Source organism: Heliangelus exortis, chromosome 21, assembly GCF_036169615.1.
Source record: "Heliangelus exortis chromosome 21, bHelExo1.hap1, whole genome shotgun sequence".
Taxonomy (NCBI): Eukaryota; Metazoa; Chordata; class Aves; order Apodiformes; family Trochilidae; genus Heliangelus; species Heliangelus exortis.
In genome coordinates this window covers 5,443,727-5,466,971 of record NC_092442.1, presented here as the reverse complement: position 1 = coordinate 5,466,971, position 23,245 = coordinate 5,443,727, and the positions used below count along the sequence as shown (strand labels likewise).

Here is a 23,245-nt window from a genome sequence, read left to right as displayed (position 1 = left end):
ATGGGCTTCTCATATTTTAGTGCCTTGTTGCTTGAGTTACAACGGAGAGAAGTTGGGAGGAGTCTTGCTGGCACAGGCAGGAAAGGGTTAAGAGGCTTTCAGATCACCTGGGAAAGCAATTCTTTGATTTTTCAGAGGGCGCTAACAGTTCCTGTGCTGCAGTTCATAGGAAACAAAGGGAAAGGGATCAAGTATAAAAGTTGTTCTTCGGTTTTATTTTCAGTGGCAGAACTTTGGAGGGCTGAATATTGATGTCTGCTTAAAAAAACACGGAATTTTTGACTAAAAAGAATTTTCTTTCATATCTTGATTCAGAAAATGATCTGTGAGGTAAGTCTTGATTCCGACTGGTGGCTTTAAATAACTGCTTTTTAGACTGAGAGGTGAGAAAAAACTTTATATTGCTTGACCCATTTTGAAACTGTAAATTCTTTGCTTAAATTGTTACTTGGCAGAGAGCACAGGCAGAAGTGTGAGTCAACAACTGCAAAAAGCCCCAAATGCTTTTTCTTTCTTGTCTGCATTCAAATTGCTTGCATTAGTTTCCGAGCTTAAGTACAGAAATTCAGGAGCTGGGAAAAACATAATGAGAATTTGTATGGGAGTTGGAGTCTTTCAGCAGTGACAGGAAACTCTCAAATTGTAGTAGCATCCCTGTTAATGTACTTCTGCAGTTGATGCTTCAAGCATCTTCTATTGGTGGCTCTTAAAGTACTTCTCAAACCTTTTTTCTTTAAACCACGCTGCACTCCCAAGGGTTTGGTGTTTTCTGGTGGTGGAAGGACTTTGCTAGCAGATGAAACAGCTGCTGCCCCTGTGTGTGTGCTCATCCTTTAGGGCAGACTGCTTTTGGGGTGTAAGAGTCTCATAATATCTGTTGATTCCCAGCCTGTCTGCAGCTGAGGCTGAGGAGGTCTCACCTTAAAACGTGCTGCTGGCATTTTGCTTGTTTGTGAGAACAAAAGCTTTTTCACTTGAGTGTGGCTGACCCAGTCTCACTTCAGGGTGGTTGGATGGTACCAGCTCCTGCACAGTTCTCACTGAGGGCAAGTGTGTGTGGAGGGAAATCTTGATGTCCTGTGGAGAGCCCTGCAAATCATCCATTACCTTGGGAATGCCAAACTGGAAAGTAAATTGTACTCTTCCTCTTTGGCAGGTGAATTACAGCTTGTTTGCTGATGTGTTCCTCTGTGTCTGTCCCTAATGTTCTGAATTCTGGTGGAGTTGCTGGGCTTGCTTTGGGGAATGCTGATTTCATTTACTTTCTCTCTGCAATTTTTAGTTAATACTGTAGGGAAGTGATATCTGATGTGTGGGTGACTTCCCAGTCCAATAAAATGTGCAGTGTAGTGGTGAAACACAACTGCCCATCCAGAGCTGTGATACAGATAAACATCAGTCTTTGCAAGAGTCACCTTGCCAGTTCTTCTTGCTGTTGCCTGCTGCTCCCAGCTTCCCCTGCACCCCCACATTTTGCTCAGGCTGTAGTTTCCAGTTGTCAGGAGGGGAGAAGACTGTGGTGCAGTCAGAGCTGGTGGGTGTCAGCTCATCTCACACGTGAACACACTGAAGTGCAGACTCAGGACTGTTTAATTCTTTCAAATGATATTCTTCAGCACTGTGTTTCTGCTCCCCTCATCAAGCAAAGCTTTTATCATCTTTCTGATGGTTTTCATAAGGTGCAGGAGAAGCTGTAGACGTTCACAGCTTCTGAACTAGCTGTTCCCAGATTCTGGCCAGACAGGAATTTTTTATCACTCTGCCCTATTTGGAATCAGTGTGTTATTTGGTAAGGTTGTGACATGCTGTGATCTATTGCATTTTGCTGCTTCTGACTCTTAGTGCTTAGGTCCCTGTGGCAACTGCAGAAATAAATCATGGGGCTCAGTGACAGAAACTCTGTCTTGAAACCCTCTGCACGTGATTTACAGTTAAACATTGTTATTAGCAGGAATCTAGAGAGTGGATTGCTTTTGCATTTAAAAAAAAAGATTGCAAACCCAGATTGTCTTACTCGGCAAGATTTCTGTCACAGGAATAAGTTATTTTATTAAAAACCTGACTGGTAAGTGCTTTTGCTTATGTTGTTAGCATCTGTCAGTATCTTTATTTAAGTTATTCACTGTGAAAACCTTTTCTATTTCTTTACCAGTGCCATTGATTAAAATGCAGTTTACATTTCTTGGGAAAATTTGATATTCAAAAATGTCTTTTCACTGTGAGTCAGAATGTACTTTTCCATGGAATAAAAATTCTGGAAAGGAAAAAAAATGCTATTGGAAATCTTGAACAAATTATACTGTCATTTCAACCAGGTTATACAAGAAAAAAAAAAGAACTTCAAAGTTAAAATGAAGGGCTCTGGTGTTTCTGTCATATTTTAAGAAAATTAGTACATTCTTCTGCAGTTGTTCAGTTTGATCTGTTCAGCATTTTCCATATGAAACTTTCAGAATGTTCTGTTCTGGCCCTAACTACAAGTTCCTGCTTAATTCAATTGGCTGTTTCAAATTACATATTAAAAATGAGTTATGAAGCTATTTTCTCCCTTGTCTTCAGCCACTGGTGTTTCTTCTAGTTCTAACAGAAGAAAGGATTGTACAGAAGTTTGTGCTTCAGCTGCTGCATCCAGTGGTCCAGTTATTTACAGTAAATCTCTGGTTCTAAAGAAAACTGGCCAGCAAAGACCTTTGGAATGTAACAGGTTAAAATAGAATTTTGCTGTTAGTTGTGTTGCAGCTTGCAGATTAGAGCTCAAAAAATTGCTGGAATAATTATTGCTGTTTTGGATGCTTTGATATGATGGTTGCCCTGTCAGTATTACTGTGTTCACATTACCCCATTCTATTATGGTAATTTTTTTTGTTTTTAAAAATGCCTTTCCCCTTAATTGAAAAGAAACTTAATAGAAAAGATCTGAGCTCTGCTCAGTCGAGTGCACTGAGGTGTTGCCTAAGTTTTAGAGGAAATGCTCACTGTAGCAAGATTTTCACTCCTCTAAAAATATTCCCTGAGGACAAGTGTGTCCCCTGGGGGTGATGGGATGTGGGCTCTGGATATGCCTCTTCCTGCAGTGCTGCTTGGTGTGAAGTGGCCTCTCCTGGGACTGGTGGCAGCCACCAGCAGAAGGACCAGCTTGGGAAGAGTGCTCTGAGGAGGGAGCAGCTCCTGGCACACTGCTTCAGATAGAAGTTGAGGAAGATAAGGATTCCATTCCATGTTTTTCCTGCATCACAATATTCTTAGTGAATTTTTCTCAGTGTGCAACCTGTCTGCAGTTTAATTAAGCCCATTAGTCCTTGTCCTAACCATTGTGGTCACAAAAAGCAGACTGTGTCACCTTGCTTGTCCCTTCTCTGTGCTAACCAGTACTTTCATTTTACCACAGGTGGTTTTCTAGCCCTTGGAGCTCTCCTTTGGATTCCTCCACTTAGCCCATTATCTTTCCTGAAGTGTGTTTGCCCCAAACCAAGCAAGACTTCAGGAGAAGCTTCACCACAAACAGAGGGAGAGGACTCCTCAACCACTCTCAGTGATGTCAGCAAGATGAATTTCTTCCTGAGCTTTTCTTCCCTGCTCTGAATTGTTTCAAGTACTTGTTCTCAACTCTGCTGCTGAAGTCCATATGATTTGGTAACTAAATCATCTGTTCTCTGCCTTAACTTCCTTACAATTTGAGAAGAAAAAATTCCTTTTACATTTTACCTCTTATTTAGCTACTTGAAGTTTGTGGATGAAGGGCACATACAAAGTAACTGGAAAAAGCCAACTTAGTGCTCAGCAGAAGCCAAGAAGGGGACAAGATATTTTGTAAAAACCTGAAAGGTACAGAAAAATTGAACTTTTCAGTTCAAACTAGAACTTTATTTTGGAATTCCTTAAGGAGAGATTGGAAGTCTGCCACACTGTAATAGCCTTTTATTGTAGGAAACCAAGAATGCCTCAGTCTTGTCTTGACCTATATAGTCCACAGATACTAAGAAGTTTGTGCATGTCTAAGCTGTTAATTTTACAAAGCAAAAAAAGAAGAAAACTTGACTGGCTGAATTCCTGTGCTCAGAAATAAACATCTGAGAACTTCACAGTGCACGCTCACACTGGCTTTTAATCCAAATGTTCAACATTTGGTTTGAAAGGTATCCACAAAACCCTGTGGCTGTGGAAATAGCTCAAGTCTCATCAGTCTTTTGTGGCATGCAGTCCATTGCATTTACAATAGAAGATTTGTGAAGGAATTTTCTGTAGGTTTCTGCACAATTGAATTAATTTCACAAGGACTCCAATGGGAAAATTTCTCTTCTAAATCACTTTCATTATTGTGAGTTAGTGTGCCCAAGAGAAACTGGTAAATTAATCTTAATTTCACTGCATATACTGGCACTTATATAATTTTATATAATTTTACTTGATAATAATCAAGTTTGGATGTAGTTTTGTGCAGAAACTTGATAGGCTGGTTGCTCAAGGGTCCATAACAGATGGAAAAGGATTAAGTTGACTGGTAGCAAACTAAATGTTTTGTTTCAAGATGCATTCTTACAGCTTTGGACACAAAAATGCATATTTAAAGGTGACTTTATTCTGCGAGTTTGGACTCATCCTACTTTGGACTCTAGCCAGGAAAATGTTACTGAATTTCCAGCCCTAAACATAATGCATGTTTGATTTCAGGTGTGGCTTTCCTCATAAACTAAAAAATATGTCCATCCGAGGCTTGAAGAAGAAACAACCAAAAACTTTTAAAGTCAAAATTATAACAGTGGATGCTGAAATGGAGTTCAGCTGTGAGGTAAGGGTCCTCAGCAGGGTGCTAAAAAGATGGAGACTGAGCCACCAGCAAGACAATTACTTTGTTAGTTTAAGACCATGAAATCCAAGCTGTTTCCATGAAATCCAGTTGACTGGAACATTCTCTTCAAATGTAATTTATCATTTATAAACTCCAGTTTATTTCTTTAGCTACAATGGCTGGTTTACACCTCTGTGCAGAAGAGAGAAATGATCAAAGTAGAAAGCTACCTTTTCTTCTGTTACTTATGGCTGGCCAGTAAATGGGATAGAGAAATCATGACTGCAGAAAAATATGGAAGAAAAATGTAGCAAGTGATGAATTACTAAATGAATTGAGCTGAACTCTTGCAGAGACTGAAAGGTGCCTGATTAATTCCTAATCATCTAGCAAAAGCAAAGAAATTCATTTATTTTGAGGAGTTAGAAAACCAAGGTCCAATGAGACTGAAAATTCTAATGAGAGAAGTGACTGTCTTGTGGGACATTTAATATTTCATTTACCAGGTCCCTCAGAGACAGAATAATTAGTCACAAGCAGTGCACTTCTGTGACTTACTGATCTAGAATACTTGCAGGCAGAGTTGTGAAAAGAAAGGATTTGAAAAATGTGAGTTGGAGATCAGAGCCCTTGTTATCAAATCCAGTTTGATGTATCCCATCCCTTGCTCTGACAAATAGTGCTCTGACACTCCTTTGATTTCCCCTGCTCTTCTCTGTCTCTCCAATTTGTGTCACCTATGGAAGAATATTTTTACAAATATTAATAAAGCCTTGCCTAGGAAATCAACAACACAATCCTCATTCCCTGTGCTCATGAAGTGCACAACCCTGTGGCTGAGTGACCACAGCTGCTCTGGGAATGTTCCTGTGGAGAGGAGGATGTGGAGCAGTGTAGCTGTGGCACCTTTGCTGTAGGCAGCAGTAGGCATGGATCATTCTCTGAAAACCTAAAGGTGAATGAAAAGCTTGTAAGAGAAAGGCAGATGTAGTCTGGTTCCCTTGACTAGGATGTAGCAAATGTATTCAAGACATGCCTGTTCTCCTTCATTTTCTTTCTCTTTCAGATGAAGTGGAAGGGAAAGGATTTGTTTGATCTGGTGTGTCGAGCACTGGGTTTGAGGGAGACTTGGTTTTTTGGCTTGCAATACACAATAAAAGGAATGTGCACCTGGTTAAAGATGGACAAAAAGGTACAGAAACCAAAACATAAGTGTGGCAGTTTTCCACTTTTAAAAATATTTACTATTTCTAACCCAGGAGCTGGAGGAATGTGTTACATGGCAACTCAGGTTTAGATGGTGTCATTTTGGAAGGCCAAAGTTCATTGTGTTACTTGGTCTGATTGCTTCTATCACATTTGGCCTGAAGTATCATGCCCCAATCACCACCATATGCACTGATTGCTCTTAGATGAAAGCTTAGCATTCCCCTTCCTTCTAAAATGTAGAAAGGCTGTTTTAAGAGCTGCCTTCTGATTTTCCTCTGAAATATTGAGACACTTATCCAGTATTTTTGCTGTTGATTTTATTTTTAAACAGGTTTTAGATCAAGAAATCCCCAAAGAAGATCCCATTAGCTTTCATTTTTTGGCAAAATTCTACCCAGAGAAGGTAGAAGAGGAACTATTACAGGAAATTACCCAGCATTTATTCTTCCTTCAGGTCAGGAACAGTTTTTAACCATGAATTCCTTTGGTATTTACTCCAGTACTTTTGTATTGTCTTTGAACTTGCTGGCAGCTGTTAGTCTCAGAATGATTCTACTGGCTTTAGGTGTATCTGTGTCTCTATAAAGATCTCATTTTTATGAAATACAAACATCTCCCCTGACTGCTGTGATTTTGTGTACTGGGAAGCTGAAGGTTGTTTGCCTTCTGCAGGTTTTTGTTCTCATGATGCCTTCTCTTGCTGTTTGTGCTACAAATGAGAGTTAAATTGCTGAGACCTGTAGTTGTATGTAAAGTGACTTTTACACTTAGAAGTTTGGGTGGTAATTCCATATCTGGATATTCCAGATTTTTTTTTTTCTTCTATAGTAAGGAAAAAAAAGAAACTATGGAAGGGTGTCACTGCTTGAAGAACTGTGAGGCTTTTGCACTGACTGGTCAGTGCTGAGCAGTATGAAATGAAGCCACACTTCTTATCAGCTTCAGAAGTTACCTTGAGCACTATTTCATCTGCTCTGCTCTGGCTGCAGCTAAGTTTAATGAAGAGAGTGTCAGCAGCTCCTTGTCATTGTCATTGCTGGTGTAACCTCTTGTGCAACCATTCCCTAACCTAGTTCTTTCAGAATGAGCAGAGTGAGAAGAGACCTGTTATTAAATGGATGTGCTGAGGAGGGGAGTGCCTACACAAGCAATTATGGTGGCAGCTGAAGGTGGAGAAGAGGGAAGGAATGGTGATAAGCACTTGGGGACAATAAGCTTTTTCACCCCTATCAGCTGCAGATGGAACAAGAGCTGTGACTCCAACCTATCCCTGAAACTAAAACTTGTGAGTTCCTAAAAATAGACCAGGTGCTTACTGGGAGATCTTGCTGTGTATGACTGTCACCACAGTCACCAGAAAACAAGAACTCCCTGACCTGTTCTTCATCATAAATCTTCATTTTGGGTTGTCAGGACAAAAAAAATCATAGCATTTGACAGCCATTCTGAAAAACAGGGCTGTTCCTCTTGCAAGCTTCAAAAAGGAATGGAGCAGCATGCACAGCTGTGGTACAAAGAGAGCTCCCCACAATGTTTAATCCCTTTCAAGACAAAGCCCAGAGGCATCATATTGTCTGACTGGTCCTGGCTGAGCAGTGCTTTTCCCTTAGTATGGTGCTGGTGCTCCTGAAACATGCAGACCTGCTCACACTGACTTCTGCCAGTAAACTGAGCCAGTTTGAGTTGCCTTCCCTACCCTGTAGGACTGGGTGCCTGCTGCTCCTGCTGAATAAATCCCCAGCCCTGACAAACCTTCATTACTGAAAATGGAACCCATTTCAGCTCTGCTATGGGGGCAGCTAGTGAGGAGCTGCAGGCTGGCAGTTCTGTGCTGAAGAGCAGAGTTTTTAGCTGTGTGAACACAGCTTGGTCTTCATGGTGTGCTGGTTCTTACAAATATACAGCTTTCTGTGAGATGGGAGGCAGTTAAAGCAATAAAGCAAACCCCACACTTGGATTAATGCTTTACCTTTGCAGAGGCAGCTTTCTGATTTGCCAGTTGGTTTTCTTTTGGCTCAGAAATTATTGGGGTTCCCTTAACCCCATTATAAAGTAAATAAAGGAGCAAGTTATCAGAGTGCAATGCTTCATGATCAAAATAAAGTTGCATCAACCAGGAATAGCCATGCTGTGGCTCCATAGCTGCAGCAACAGGCTGTAGCTGCATCAACAGGTATAGAAGTATTGAGTTTCAGATGCCTGCTTGTTGTTCAGCTGTTTGTTCCAATGCCTGTGACATTCACCTTCCCTCCTGAGTAGCTGTGGAGTCCTCTCTAAGTTGCAGCCTTCTTGTGTGTTGGTTTCTCCTGGTAGCTTTCAGCAGGATGTGTCTGTGCAGGTAGGTTGGGTGTATGGAATATATTCAGTATGCATCTGTAAACAAAGGCAGTAAATACACTTGTTCCCTGGGGAGGAGGTGTTAATGAAGTAGTGGGAAAATGCTGCTGTTCTGAGGGTTAATGTACTAACCAGAACTTCATCCAGACCCATTAGCCACTTGGCAATTTGTTTCTTAAGCTAATTTTGGAAAGGAACGAGAGGGGCAGAACTCTTCTTAGTCTTTTAATCCTGATTTTTTTCCCCCACTTTTTTTTCTTTTGTCCCTGAACCTGCCTTAACTAGAAGATATGCAATTAGCAAATTCTTCTCATTCCGAAGTAGAAAAACAGGACTAAAACAAATTTGAACTTGCAAAGTTTCCTGACTGTAAGAACTTAAGCTCACACCTGGATGCTAATAGGAAAAACATGTACAGACATCTGGATGCCTACAGCTTTCAGCTCTACTGACTATGCAGACCTCTGCAAATTAATGTGGCAGAACAGCTTTTTGGGAAATGTGTGAACAAATGTCAGTGATTAAAGCTGACTGTTTAAAGATTAGGCAGTTTGCTTCTTCATAAAGGAGTGTAACAAGATGTCACTGTAAGAACTGATCAGAAAAAACCTCAGACATTCATGGGAGATTTATCTTACATTTCAGAATTTAGAACAACTTATGATTTGCACAGTGGAGTATGAAAGCTGGAGCTTTCCAATTTGGAAGTCTTTTTCAGTCTTTTCATTCTTTTAGTTTTTTTCCATTTTAACAGCTTAGAAAGAATTTTCCCTGTGCTATAACTCAGGTTCATATATTGTGCTCACCAGAGACTAAATTTTAAAGAAAAACTTTCTTGACAGTTCATTTCAGTTCACAGTACCTACAGTGCCAAAGTGTATTTGTGAAGATATCTCAATGATATCTCAAGTATTTCTTTTTAGAATTGCTTAAGACTCTGCATTTATGCAAAATTTTCTTGTCTTGTGCTTTTTAGTAGGCTAAACACATTATACCTGAGAGAAGAACTTGTGAAGATTAATTTCCCATCCCCTCTTGAGGTTTTCAAGTGAAAATTACCCAACTTATTTAAAATCAAGCAACATCTTATGAACTATTACACCTCTGATCTTGGTAGCACCAGAGATTATTAAAATGAAAAGAATGTTAAAAGCTTCTCTACCTTTTTACTGGGCTTTCATTTTTAGACCCCTCTGTTTTTGTTGTGCTTAGGCCACTGTAATTGAACAAGTCAAGTGCTCTGCCTTCCTTCTGTGGGGCCTCCTTTCTTCTCTCCTTGTGGAAAGGTTGAGTACATAACTACTGTGGGTTTCAGTCTGTCTGTCCTTCCCACCTGGACAGCCCTGGTCTGGTTGAACCTGCTTTGAGTAGGTGACCTCCAGATGTCCCTTTCAACCTAAAATTTGATGTTTTACATCTTATAAAGCTAACTTCCCCAAAGTAGGAGGAAAAAGAAGAATTATTAACAGGAATTGTGCAGACAATGAATTTCATGTTTTCCAACATACTCTTTTTCAGGTCTCCTTATATAAATATGTGCAGATAGCTGCTATGAACTTAGAATTAAGGAACTTAAACTTTCAAAAGATGTTCTTTTCTTTTCATTAAATGTAATACTAAGCAAAGGCTTCTTGTGTTTCTGAATGCCATTTTATTGTTGCTGGTTTTAACTAATAATGGTGATGTTTGGTGCCAAGTTATAGTCTAGGCATGTCTAGTTTCATTTCAAGCCTGATATAAGTCCTGACTTTGAGCTTCTTTAACTTGCTTCCCCCTGTTTTTTTTTAAATTTAGGTTAAGAAACAAATACTGGATGAGGAAATCTATTGTTCTCCAGAAGCAACAGTTTTACTGGCTTCTTATGCTGTTCAGGCCAAGGTTTGTGCATAGAAGTGCTCTATTTCTCTCTTTCACTGTGTTTTTTTTTTAAATTTCTATTTTAACCAATGCTCATACGTGGTGGTATGCAACACACAGCAGTGTTAAAATTTGCTGTTAAAGAAGTAGGACATCCTGGGCAGCACAGGCACTGCTAGGAAAATAAGCATTGGATACCCCTACAGGGGTTTTGGTATTCTGTACTCTGCTTCTGCCACTTAAGGGATTTCTTTGCACCCAACATTTTCATGTCATCTTTTTACCAGCTAGAATTATTTCCTGTTCTTTAAAAAAAATGCCCATGAACACAGCAAGTGCTGCTACCAGCCCTCACAGTGAAAGGATGTGATGTTTGTTAATATATCTCAGAACATTTCTCATGCTACCAAAAGCCAAACTTAACCAATGGCAGGAGGTAAACACAAATTCAAAGCAGGGCTGTCCCCCTGCAGCAGCCCAGCCTTTATGCTGTAGGGTAGAGGAGTAGGGGAGTTTCTGCACCTGAACCTGGCCTGTGGTTAAGAGGGGTTTGAAGTCATGGGAGACTCCTTTGTATCTGCAGTTACTGAGAGCTGCAGGCCAGGACTGGAGCCAAAGTTCAGTGCTGTTTTGGAGCCATGTGTGTGGCACACAGGCTGGAAGTAACTTCAGTGCACAGTTCAGATGAGAGGAGCCTGTTTTATGTGTTGCCCTTTATATGGGAGAACCAAAACAAAATCTGTGTCACAACTATTACAACAAGTTCTTCAGCATTCTGCATCTAACAAACTGCAATATCTTTTCTTTTCTTGGAACAGTATGGTGACTATGACCCAAATTTTCATGAGCCAGGCTTTCTAGCCCATGATGAACTTTTACCCAAAAGGGTAAGTCTTTATACCAACAAATCTTTGAATTTACTCTTTGCAACACAGATATTGCTGTGGGATTAACCAGAGCATTAGAAATTGTTTGTGTCTGCCCTGAACCTGGCAAAGTGACCGAGCTGTGAACTGCATTCACATTGCTTGGGAGAGGCAGCACTTGTATTTGTACCTTCAAAGGAAAGCAAACTCCTGTCTTTCTCTGTAGGTCCTCAGGCAGTATCAGCTGACAGCAGAGATGTGGGAAGAAAAGATTACTGCTTGGTATGCTGAGCACAGGGGTATTGCCAGGTATGGAAATAAATTATTTCTTTGGAAGTTCCAGAAATTTCAGTAACTGGTTTTTTGCTCTCTTCAGTGAAATTTGGCTTTTGTAGAGAGAGCAAAGAAATGCTGATTTCCAAGCTATGATACCAAGAGGTTAATTTATAACTAAGGATAAAACCACCTACTTATATGGGGTAGAAAGTGTGTAAGGCTCCAAGTCCTTGTAAACTGGGCTTGCTTTGAAGTGAAGCTGATGGCTCTTCCAGAGCTTCATGGCCTAACTCATCTAAAACTGGAGTCCTGTCTCATCCAAGTCCATGTGTGCCAGCAGAGAGAACTTCATGCAGGAAGTCTGGGTTGTGTTGAACTTGCAGTTAGCCCTGCATGTTTAGCCTTTTCATTTAAGGCCATCAGCTTCCTGGAGCTTTTGGTTTGTGTTCCCTATTCAGCAGCTGCCTTTCTGGAGTCAGACCACACCAGCTTCCCCCTAGAATAAAAAGAATTAATCTGATGTCTTTTATGTTTGTGAAAATAATGGCTCAAAAGGGTGTGAGTGTATATTGCAAGGAAGCAAAATGGTAAAGACATGGCACCATAGTTGCAGGACTGAATTTTGGGGCTTGTCCACGTGGACACTGAGCTCCTTTGAGACATTCAGCATGACTGGAAATTCAGTTAAGAATTAGGAGCTGTTGGCACCCAGAGAGAGCCTTCCCTAGTATTTGGGTTCAATTTCTCTTTGGCAGTTTTAGAGGCTTCCCAGCATTATTTTTACTGAACGTTTTCCAGAAAAATTATTTATGCCTCACCTTGAAGGGAGAAGAACAGTGAGTGGAGAAATTCTTGCTGCTCTTTGGCCTCTGCCCAGAGTTCAGTTTAGAATTTTTTTCAGGACTCATTTCTAAATGAATTGTATTTCCTGAAGGAAATATCCTCGTGCCATGGCAAACAATGGGAGGGTAGGTCTCTGAGACATAATAATGGTGTGGCAAAACTGACAAAAGGATAAGACTGCACTTGAAGTTTTATAAAGATTACACTATACATGACTCAAAATAGGTGTGGCTTTACTGTCTTTGTTGTGTGGAGATGCTGTTTTTTTAATCCTTTTTCTATTGTTGAGAGTAAGATGGTAAAATTAAAGTACAAAGGACCAGATTGCCTGTTCTTTTCTAAGTGGGAAATGTGCAGTCAGGTAGGAGAGAAAGGTTAGAAAGGAATCTCCCAAATATAATCATGGCCTTGTTCTCTAGGGATGAAGCTGAAATGAACTACCTGAAAATTGCCCAAGACTTGGAAATGTATGGTGTCAATTATTTTCCAATTGCTGTAAGTGCTTTATTTTAGTAGTTTTTGATTGCTGTAGATGATGGTACTTTTTAAAATCCTCCAGGGAGCTGGAACTGGGATTCCTGATTTTTGCTTTTGTTTGCTGATGGTGGGTTGTGTACTAATTGTCCTGAGTAGGTTTACTTGTCTGCTAAATGAGTAGTTGAATAAAACAGTTAAGATTAATGTTTTACAATCTGACAAAGGTCTTAAGTAGCTCTGGGTTTACAATAGGAAGAAGGAGACTAAAAGTTTGAGCTGCTGTAGTCAACACAGAAGACTGGGTTTTAGCTAGCAGTGACAACATTAATAATACTTTGTGAAAATACCAATTTCCTAAAAATACAGATAAATATTAATGTATTAGAGTAGGTGTGGGGTTTGTCTGTGGTTGTTTAATGTCACCATAAATGGCATTTACTGATTTTTTTTTTTTTTTTTTTTTTTTTTTTTTTTTTTTAGCAAAATAAAAACCATACAGATCTCCTGCTTGGAGTTGATGCCAAAGGTATTCACATCTACAGCATTAATAACAGATTCTCTCCAAATAAGTCGTTTGAATGGAGTGCTATCAGAAACATTTCCTATAGTGAGAAAGAGGTATCATGGCTTTGATATATTATTCTTTTTATAGGGGCATGGGTGTGGACTGGGATTCTTGGAACAGGCTGAAAGCTGCCTCTGTTTAAACAATTTGGGGGAGAAGGGGAAAATCCTAGGGAGCTTTGTTACAAAACTAAAAAATAACAGACCTGCCTTTCAGATGTGCTGCATAACCTTAGTTCCCCTGGAGCCAGAGCCTGCTCTGAGCTCTCCAGACCTGTGGAGCCCTCTGTTCTGGTTCCTTCCCTGCTGCTTGTCCTTTTCAAAACAAGTGTGTTGATCTCTGAAAATGATAAATATTAGGAATGCCACCATGACAAGCTGCTTCAGTTATCTCAGCAGGAATTAGGTGATCCATAAAGACTTAATGCCATTTTCACATGGAGAAGCTGTCTTTGTAGATGAGGTTTGAAGCACAGTGGCAAGAGGAGGCGTGCAGAGAGTTATCCATGTTTTTCTGCAAGTTTGTCAGTGCATGATTTCAGTCTGCAGCACAACCCTACCCTTGCAGTGTCACAACCCATCTTTTACTTGTAGAAAGTAGTGGGGAGTGGGTGAAATTGAGTCTCAGTACAAATCCTGTGGCTACAGGGAAGGCTTTAATCAGAAAAACCAAACCAGAAAAACTGCATTGGTACTGAAATACCTGGAATTTGTCAGCTGAAGAACAGGGCGGCCTGTTTGATTTTTCTTTTGGCCTTTTGAAAAAAAATCGAGGAGGAGATTTCCTGCTGGGTCTTAGATGCACATGCATTAAATCAGGCAGAGCAGCTTTACAGGTGTTCTGCCTCCAAGAAGGTTTTGGTCCTTGCATGACATTAAAATTCCCCCCGTGGTCTGTGAATAAACTGCTTTAACTCCCTGTTGTTAGGCAATTGGGCATCCCTGTATTAAAACTCCACTATATTCAGTGAAACATTTACAGCTCTGCTCCTCACAAGGAAACACATTCAGGCAGTTGTTACCTAAGGGGTAAAACAAGCTGTAGGACATAATGATCTTGGTGACTCAGATGGCCTGAAATCATACAGTGCATTGCAAATGAATTATAGGAATAGAGGGCTACCTAACCCATGAGTCACAGAAAACAGTATCTTGAAAAATGGAGCCAAATTTTGTTAAGCAGCCAAACCAAGCACAACATATGAAGTGAAACACTATGCAGTGACCTGGCAGCATGAAAGCCCTTCGTGTCCTCTGGAAACAGCTTGAGAGATAGGACTGAAAAGGTGAAAAGCAGGAGCTCCAGGATTGTTACCTGATGGTCAGAAGAACAAGCCCTTCAGGCCTTTGACACATTTTCTTTACACCTTCAATGATTTGTATTCAGAGAGGTGTTTGACATCTCCCTGACTTTTAAGAATATGTTTGCATCTAGGGATTAGTACTGTGTTCTGTTTTCCTGATAACCAGTGCTTCTGCCAATGTTCTAAGTGTGGTTTGCAAGGCACAGGTGGTATTATTATGAAAACCAGCATCCAAACTGGCACTGGGGTGAGTCTGTGGGAGGATTTATCTTCTAACAGAGCTTGCTACAGGAGACGAGGAACCTCTGTAGTGGCAGCTCTGGTTCTGATTCTTTTGAGCAAAGCATTCTTGCATCTCTCTCCCCACATTTGTGATATAAATCACTGCTTCCCTGGAGGGAACTGGAGATGAGCTGAAGTTTGCATTAGTGTTGATAGTTTCAGCTTGTTTTTTTTAAACTCATTCTCACTGCTTCCTTTTTTCTTTTGCCTGTGTAGTTAACCATTAAACCTCTTGACAAAAAGGCAGAAGTCTTCAAGTTTTTTTCCTCTCAACTCAAAGTGAACAAATTGGTAAGTGTTCTGCTTTCCTTCTTTAAAACCAAGCCTGGTAATACAACTGATATCCAAGTGAGAAATACTGCTTGTAAAAACTCTGGAGGGGCCAGGGAGCACTGAGTTTCTGCATGTGGTTTCCTGAGGATTGTTCTGTCTGGGAAGGCAGGGCACATACGTTTGTTTTCTCTGGGAAGGGGAGATGATGGGTGGAAAGAGAGATGTGAAACAAGGCCTAAATCACAAAGAAAATCCAGATGCTGAAAGAAGAGGTTGTGTAGCCTTATGGAAAGGTGCAAACCCACAGCAGCACCTGCCTATCTGGCTGCTGTAGCTTGTTAATTAGCTACTGCCTCTCCTTTTCTGGGAGAAGCAACAAGGAAGGGACCTAACCAACTGGCTAACTGTATCATCACTGACTGCTTCCTAACACAACCACAGGGGCTGGTGCACTTCTCAGTGAGCTTGTGGAATTGGAGAGGGATGAAGGAAAGAAGGAATCCCTCATCCTGTTAGGAACTTTCCTAAATGAGCATGTACCTGGTGTGAGTATGTATGTACTTGGTATGAGCCTGCCCTGGGTGCTGGTTTTCTTAGAAGGGAAACAGTGCCAGCAGTTGTGATGAAGTCAGAATTGTCAGCTTCTGTCCTGTGAGGCAAATATTTGGCTTGTCCCTCTGGCTGGGGCACAAATACATCAAACTCACATTTGCTTTGCTTTTCCTGTCTAGATTTTGCAGTTGTGCATTGGAAACCATGATCTCTTTATGAGGAGGAGAAAAGTGGACTCAATAGAGATCCAGCAAATGAAAGCACAAGCCAGGGAAGAAAAAGCTAGAAAAAAGGTAGATTCTTTCTGTGCCTCTCCTGTTGAAAACACTGGTTATTATTCCAGCTGGTGCCCTTGCTGTCCATGCATTGCATCAATATTTGTGTGGGAGGTGAGAAAGTGCAGCAGGATTGAATGTGGGAACAGCTCCAGTGTGTGTGCAGCATCTGAGGATGTAGGTGATGTTTGTGAAACAGAAGAGGTGATCAGAGAGAGATTTGGGGTACATAGCAGATTGATCCAAGTGCTTTCCCAGCAGTCTGAAATAACCAGTACAACCCGTTAGAGGAGCTCAAGTGCTGCAAGGGACAAGCAGCTTCAGCATTGCATCTCTGCTGAATATCTGTCCACCAGCTAGAGAGCAGTCCCTTCTTCCTTAGATTCATTTGTTGTGCTGCCTCGGGCCCAGATGAGATTCTGTTGCAAACCCAGAGCCGTGGTGTTGCTCATTCCATTTCCAGATGGAGAATCAAAGGCTGGCCAGGGAGAAGCAGCTCCGAGAAGAAGCTGAGAGAGCCAAAGAAGAGCTGGAAAGGCGTCTGTTCCAGCTGGAAGATGAAGCCAGGCAGGCCAATGAGGCTCTGGTGAGTAGCACTTTAGTCTGAATATTCTTGTGCTTGATGGTATTTCTTGATGTTTGAAAGCCTTAATTTATTTTCTTAAGGCTCCTTTAAGATGCCAGGAATTCTGGCTTAGACAAGGCTGGAGAGTTGCTGACTGCTGGGGGAGAAGGCCTGGTGAAATAGCTGAGAAAAATCTGATCTGACATAACCTCCCTTTGCTGTGAGCCATTTGCTCCCTGTGTTTGGTCCACAGGGATTCTGTGGTTCTTCTTTGCCTCTTCAGGCAAAGAGGGAGGAAAGGAAGCAACCTTAAAGCTGAAATTGGGAGAAAGGGGAGAAACTGGAAACTTAAGGGGCCAACTTGATGTCTTTGTCCAACTCAAAAGCAAATGTGTGTTCTTGCTTTGTAGAGGTGAGAGGGAGGGAGGAAATTAGGCAGGTCTGGAGCAGAGGAGGAACACTGGACCCTACAATTATGTTTACTATACTTTTTAAGGAATACTATTGCTGTCACTTTTGGGGAAAGGTGTCCTGTTCCTGACTGTCTGCAGGGATGGTTTTGTAGATGCTCAACAGGTAACTAGGAAAAATTGTTTCCTCTTAGCTCCGATCCCAGGAAGCAGCAGAACTGCTGGCTGAGAAAGCTCAAATTGCAGAGGAAGAGGCAAAATTGCTGGCCCAGAATGCTGCAGAAGCTGAGCAAGAACGACAGAGGCTGGAGATCACAGCTCTGAAAACCAAGGAGGAGAAACGTCTGATGGAGCAAAAGATGAGGGAGGCAGAGCTGATAGCAGTGAAGCTGGTGAAGGAGTCTGACCGAAGGTTGGATTTGCTTGAGTGGGGTCTCTAAGGGGGGTGCTTGGGTGGAGAGATTGCTGCTTTTCTCAGAGCTGAGCCTGTGAGGGAGGGGTTGTTACCAAAGCAACACTTCAGAGTGACTAAGCCTTCGTGCAATTAGTAGCAAGTGATAGAATTAGAAGGAAGCTCTTGTATCCCTGTCAGATCTTTAAGTGTAAAATTGTGAGACTATAAACCAGTCTGCAAGTGTTTGTAACACTGTGCTTCCTGAAGATGCAGAGCAGTGTTGACAAAGGATGTTTAACCTTGCTATTAAGGACTTTCTGCTTCTTTTAGCACGCTGTCAAAAAGCTTGCCAAAATAAAAACACGTATGTTGCACCTCTCCCCTCTTCAGGGAGGATCTCTTGACAGCCTGGAGTATCTGAATCAACAGGTCATAACTGAGCCCATGGAAATTAGGAGTAGGAAAAATATTAATTCAGCCAGTCTCTGCAGGATTGTCTTTGAAAGCATGTGTCATGTTGTGCCCAGTTACTTCTCCATGTGATTTCCTTACCACAAGTGTATTTGGGTAAAAGAATCAGTCACAGTAATGGATCTGGTTCTCTGGAAGCTAGTGAAGTTTATTGCTCTAAATCCACATGTTGCTCTAGACTGGAAATCATCATTCACATCAGGATATTTGTCTTACAGAGCCAAGGAAGCAGAGCATCTGAAGGAAGATCTGCATGAAGCCAGAGAGGCTGAACGGAAAGCGAAGCAGAAACTCTTAGACATAACAAGGCTTAATTATCCTGTAAGTTTCTGCTCTACTTGGCACCACTTCATCTTCAGAGATAATCAGCTGCTGATTGCAGTTTTATAGCCCCTATCAAGCTGAGTAGTGGCATGTCTGCATCCAGCTGGAGGACAAACACCTGTAGGGCCAAGTAGTGCTTAAATACAGTGTTAGCTAGAATGGAAGTTTTATTTGTTTGGGACAGTGAGGCAGGATGAAAAAACTTATAAAAACAGGCCTGGTGTCGGGAACTTAATGAGCAGAGACTCTCTTGCCTGGATTCACACCTAAAACTGACTCTGCTGTCTCAGTCAGGCAATGCTTTGTGGAGGTGGTTGTACTGTGCCAGCTCTGTTTTCCTGTGAAATTGCCCATGAGTGTCTTTAGGCAAAGCAGATGAAGCTGTCTCCAGTAAGAAGGCAGTGCTAAGGGCTGTGTGCCCCAGTTTCTGTCCCAGTCTTGCTAAGAATGGGTTTCTCTGCTGAAATAGAATCATCCCAGCACTACTCTGCCCTTGGATCTGTGGGTTGTGTACTTCAGCAGTTCATCTGGGGCCACTTGGGTAGAGGGGAAGGGCTGCAGGAACATCTGTCTCAGAATCCATGGGTAACTTGTGAAATGGTTCAGCAGGGCATTCTTGCAGAAGCTGGGGAGATAAAACCAAACTCAAACAATCAGATCTTACTTGTCAGTGCTTGTGTTTACTCTTTCAGCATATGGTTAAGTACCCCCAGTACTTGCCAACTGACGCCAGAGATGCCAACTTTGACAAAGGATCCATAAAACTGGATTTGAAGGACATTGACCTCAAGAGACTGTCCTTTGAGATAGAGAGAGAGAGGTATCAGTATGCTTGTGGTGTAAATGAATGAGAATAATGGAAATTACAGAAAGGAAAAAAAGAAATCTCAGGGAATTACTGTTCATCCTTCTAACAACTAAGAAGGGCTTCCAACTTGCACATATGGCTGGAGGCCTTTTCCTGGGCTGGTGTGGGTTAGATCTGTGTAAGACAAGTTATTTAAAGAGAGGAAGAGTGTTCAGGTGGCATCAAACCATGGCAAGTCCAGAAGTGTCTTGGAGAGCATTATGCTAGGGGCAAAGTACTCTGTGGGAGAAACAGCCTGTTACAGGACAGAAGTTTCCCTCTAGTGTTGAAGTATAGGAATTGCTTTGGTCTCATAAATGAAGTGGCTTTTCCTCTCTCTGGAAGGAATTGCTTGCTAAACGTTGACAAGTGTGTGGATGCTGAAGGGTGGAAATGAACCCCCTTTTTACTGAACCTGGGGGGTGCAGGGTGGGATCTGGCTGACACGTGCCAGCCTTCATTTTGCCTATCAAAAAACCAAAATGAAACAAAGAACTTCCTCTCTCCTCCCTCCCTCCTCACACACCTGCCCTTGAGTTATATCTTGCCAATAAGCTTTTTGTCTCCAATATGTGGACCATAGGTTGGACTACTTGGAAAAGAGCAGAAAATTTGAAGATCGATTGAAAGAACTGAAGTCTGAAATTCATGCCTTGAAACTGGAAGAAAAACAGGGTGGGCTTTACTCTCATTGGAATGAAGTACTGGGATCCTTGGATCGCTCCTTAGGAAACGTATGTACCCTAAACACTGTTTGCAGCAGGAACCATAAGTAAATAGTGTGGGTGTGCCAAAGGTGGTTGCTGTATTTCAGTTCAAAGCACATGCTTCTAGTAACTTGATAGTAAAATACTAAAAGCATGAACACAAGGAAAATTTTTTGTCAAAACAAAATCTAGTAAGTTCTTCCTGGGCGGGTTACCAGTACTATAAGCAAAAAAAAAAAAAATCTTATTTTACAGATTATGGAATCATAGTAAGGGTTGTAGGTCTTGGAGTACACTAAGTTGTTGTAACTTAATATCACACTTAACTGTGGTTCCTCAATAGTTTACATCACGTTCACATTCACGTGCTTTGTGATTGCTGAAAGTCATAAAAGTCTTGGTGAAATTTTTTTGAGGCACTGAGGAACTAAACCCAGATTTTTGTTGTAAGTTTTTTGTCATTTATATAAACACTCCTGTCTCTTCCTGAACCAGAGCAAGAATAGGGCTGGCTTTGGCTTTCCAGGTTGTTCAACATGTAGCACAAAATGGCTCCAAGTAAATGGTTTTAGAGAGAGAAGGGAGGCTTGGAAAAATTGAGGGAAGGTGGCCTTTATTTTCTGAATATGCACCTGATATTCTTTTTGGCTTATTGAGAGGGCATTAAATTTCTGTATTCTTGTCTTTTAAAGACTCCAGCATGGATGAAAACTTTGGAAACTGGAGATTCACTGGATATAAATCTTCAAAGACCTTTCCCTGCTTACTCGTTAAATACCACAAGCAGTTGGCCTTGTACCAACAAAATTCAAAACACAGTGCCAGCAGAAAAGTCATCTTTTCAAGCAAATTCCTTGGTTGCTAACAGTCTGGGCACAGGAACCAGAAAACAGATTATCAAGGTAATCAGATTTTTCTGATCAGAATCAGTAAATTTCCAAATTTAGAGTTCAGAGATTTAAAGAGTAGTTGGCTGTAAGGACCTGTTTTGTCCAGCTCTGTCACAGGCTCTTAAATGACAAGTCAAAGCATCACTGTTGCAGGAGTTTGGAGACCCTGCATTGGTGCATTCAGAACTGTTTGTAATTCAAGACCTCTTTTTCCTCACTTATGATCTAACCTGGCCTGCAAAGCTGTGAGCCTTGGTAAATGAACCAGAGATGCCCATTTGAACTAGGAGGATCTGTGTTAATTTTTATTTGTATCAGACAGACTTGGAAATGAGGTTGTGCTGCCAGGTATAGAGAGCTTAGAACAGACCATGCTTGTTTTCTGTTTTTAAGGGGCAGGGAGTTAGATAATAAATGCATGGACTTCCAAATGTTCCATTCTCTTCTAATGTGGTCCCTGCCAAAGAGTCCTGGAGAGCTAGTGAGCTGGGTAATATGGGAAAACAACCTGCTTTTAAACTTCACTAGGAATCTGGTAGGCATCAAAAAGAACTGAAGAGGCAAGAGGTCTTTGAAAGTGGGAAGGAAATCAGCTTTCTCTTGGCAATGCTGATCATGTAAGGTACTGGAAGTAAAGCAAGATTGATGTATTTGCTGCTGTTTTGTAGGTACAAAACTGAAAGTTTTTAGAATCAGAGGCTTTAGTAGATAACATTCAATACCTGAAACTTCAGGGTTGTATGCTTAGAAGTAGAAAGAACACAGCTGAGTATAGCAAGGGATGAGGAAGCAGCTTTTTCTAATGCAAGTAACAGAAGCAGCTTTTAAAACTGACCTAATCCAAAGAGCAAGGGTGAGGTAAATCTGCTTATTTCAAGAAGGAGAAAAAAAGCTATTGCAGAGCATCTTGCAAAAGGCTACAGAGCCAGAGGTAAAGGAAGACCTGGAAAAAGGGAGTAACTTTGCTTGAAGTGGGAGTTCAGATTGGAACTAATTTTCCCTCTTTGGTTTGCTTGTAGGTTCAGCAGCATGACTCAGATGTGATCTACATTTGAAGCTCCATTTCTTAACCAGACTGGTAGAACCTGGTGGCCATCTTCTCAGCTGCTGCAAAATACACCTGTGTGAGGACACTTGTGCAGCTCTGCCTGCTGACTGGCATGGGCACAAAAGCCATGGCACTGAGGTGTCATTCAGCTTCCAAGCAGAAAATATGAGCTTGGGAGCACTAAAACTGCTCTAAAACGTGGCTGGTGTCTTTGGGTACAATGATAAACGTAACAAACCCAGAGGAGTGTTGTTTACTACTTATGCACTTTTGAAGAAACACTTTATACTTTGCTAAACCTTCCTCCTCCTGGGTGTTTTTACACACTGACTTATCAGGATGGTACTGTACTTTTGTTAGGCAGCAAGTGTCCAGGAGATGTTTGGGATGAGAAAAAAATTACACATGAGTCTGGTGTTTACCTACAAAATAGACTAATTATGTTTTTGGTCTGGTGTCCAAGGGACATGACTCCCATGGAGCTGCTCAACATTTTAGTGTTTGCCTGCCAAATATTTTCCTTTTCCTCCCCAAACATTTCTTGGTTCGCTTAATTGATTTGCATTTCTCTGTGAGAAATCTCAGCTTTTAATTGCAGATGTAGAAGTGGATGTCTTCAAATACCTCTCATTCCTGGGGGAATCCTCTGTTTGGAATGCAAAGCTTCTGTGCTCTCTACAGTTTCTGACTAGATCAAGCACTTTCTGTTGCTTTTGCTGCTCCAGCAAACTTTGCATGCATTAAATTCTTTCCCAGGTCTGTGCAACACAAATTCCAGATTAGACAAAGACAAAAGATGCTGTTGGTATCTGCTGAAATTGGACTTGTTTCTCTGATGGAGAGGTGCATACAGCAATATGTCTGCCTCGTTAGTAAAACCTACTTGCATTTTCTGGTTTTGTGTGTGTTTAAGTTTCTGTTTCACCATACATCTTCAGTCTGGGGACTTCTGGAGAAGCAGAATATATGCAGCTGTAGCTAAAGTAGTAGCACAGTTGAACATGTGATAGGATGTAAAAATGAATGTTAAATATAGTGTTTTAAAAGCTTAAGATTGAAAAAAAAATATGTTTAATAAAAAGCTTCAATTTCCACCATCTAGTAAGCAGCTTGGAACTGAATGCTGTGTCAGTATTACCACAACATTAACAAGGCAACTTCTGAGAGGGAGAGAGCATCTGTAGCAAGTTCTGCTCTCCAGCTTTTACCAGTTATGACAGTTCCATGGCAAGATGAACCTGACAGTGATCTGCTGTCATGTTGTCTGTCCTCTCAGCTTTGAGGCTTGTTCCTGCTGCTGGTGTGCAGAGGGAGAAGAGGGTGTCAGTTCTCTTTAACAGCTCTGGTATGTTTGCAAACAATAAGATATTAAATGCCCAAGTCCTGATCTGTCTGGGAAAAGCCTCGTGTGTGAGATGGAGGTGTCCAACACCTCATGTTGGAGATGTCAGACTGAAGGTCTCAAGGTTGGGTCTGTGGCACTGGCCAGAACTGGACGATGGTGAGGTAGGAAATGGTCCTACAGGAAAACAGTACAAACCAGCTCTGAACATGGCAGTTTTGGATTTGGGGTGGGAAGGAGTTACCCTGGTTCTATTTTTCCTATTTCCTCTTGGTTTGGTTTTGTGTTTTTTTGTTTTGTCTTGCCACAGCTAACTCAGGTTTGTGCCTTCATTCTGCAACAT

At 41.3% G+C, this 23,245-nt stretch overlaps 1 protein-coding gene across 2 annotated transcripts; it reads left to right on the top strand.

Annotated features, from left to right (window-relative positions):
* The first annotated feature begins 133 nt into the window (after positions 1-133).
* LOC139806267 (merlin-like) lies at positions 134-22,654 on the top strand. Of its 2 annotated transcripts, none has more exons than XM_071765669.1 (19): positions 134-330; positions 3,389-3,633; positions 4,672-4,789; positions 5,856-5,981; positions 6,330-6,452; positions 10,130-10,213; positions 11,011-11,079; positions 11,285-11,367; positions 12,597-12,672; positions 13,135-13,272; positions 15,021-15,095; positions 15,809-15,922; positions 16,368-16,490; positions 17,074-17,291; positions 17,963-18,065; positions 18,761-18,888; positions 19,499-19,649; positions 20,315-20,524; positions 21,532-22,654. In XM_071765669.1, exons 2-19 carry the CDS (start codon positions 3,626-3,628, stop codon positions 21,565-21,567), a joined length of 1,983 nt encoding a protein of 660 aa, XP_071621770.1. In that variant the 5' UTR covers positions 134-330; positions 3,389-3,625; the 3' UTR covers positions 21,568-22,654. The 2 variants fall into 2 exon arrangements, with proteins under 2 accessions (XP_071621770.1, XP_071621771.1); XM_071765670.1 differs by lacking the exon at positions 134-330 and adding an exon at positions 1,818-2,065.
* Positions 22,655-23,245: the final 591 nt, after the last annotated feature.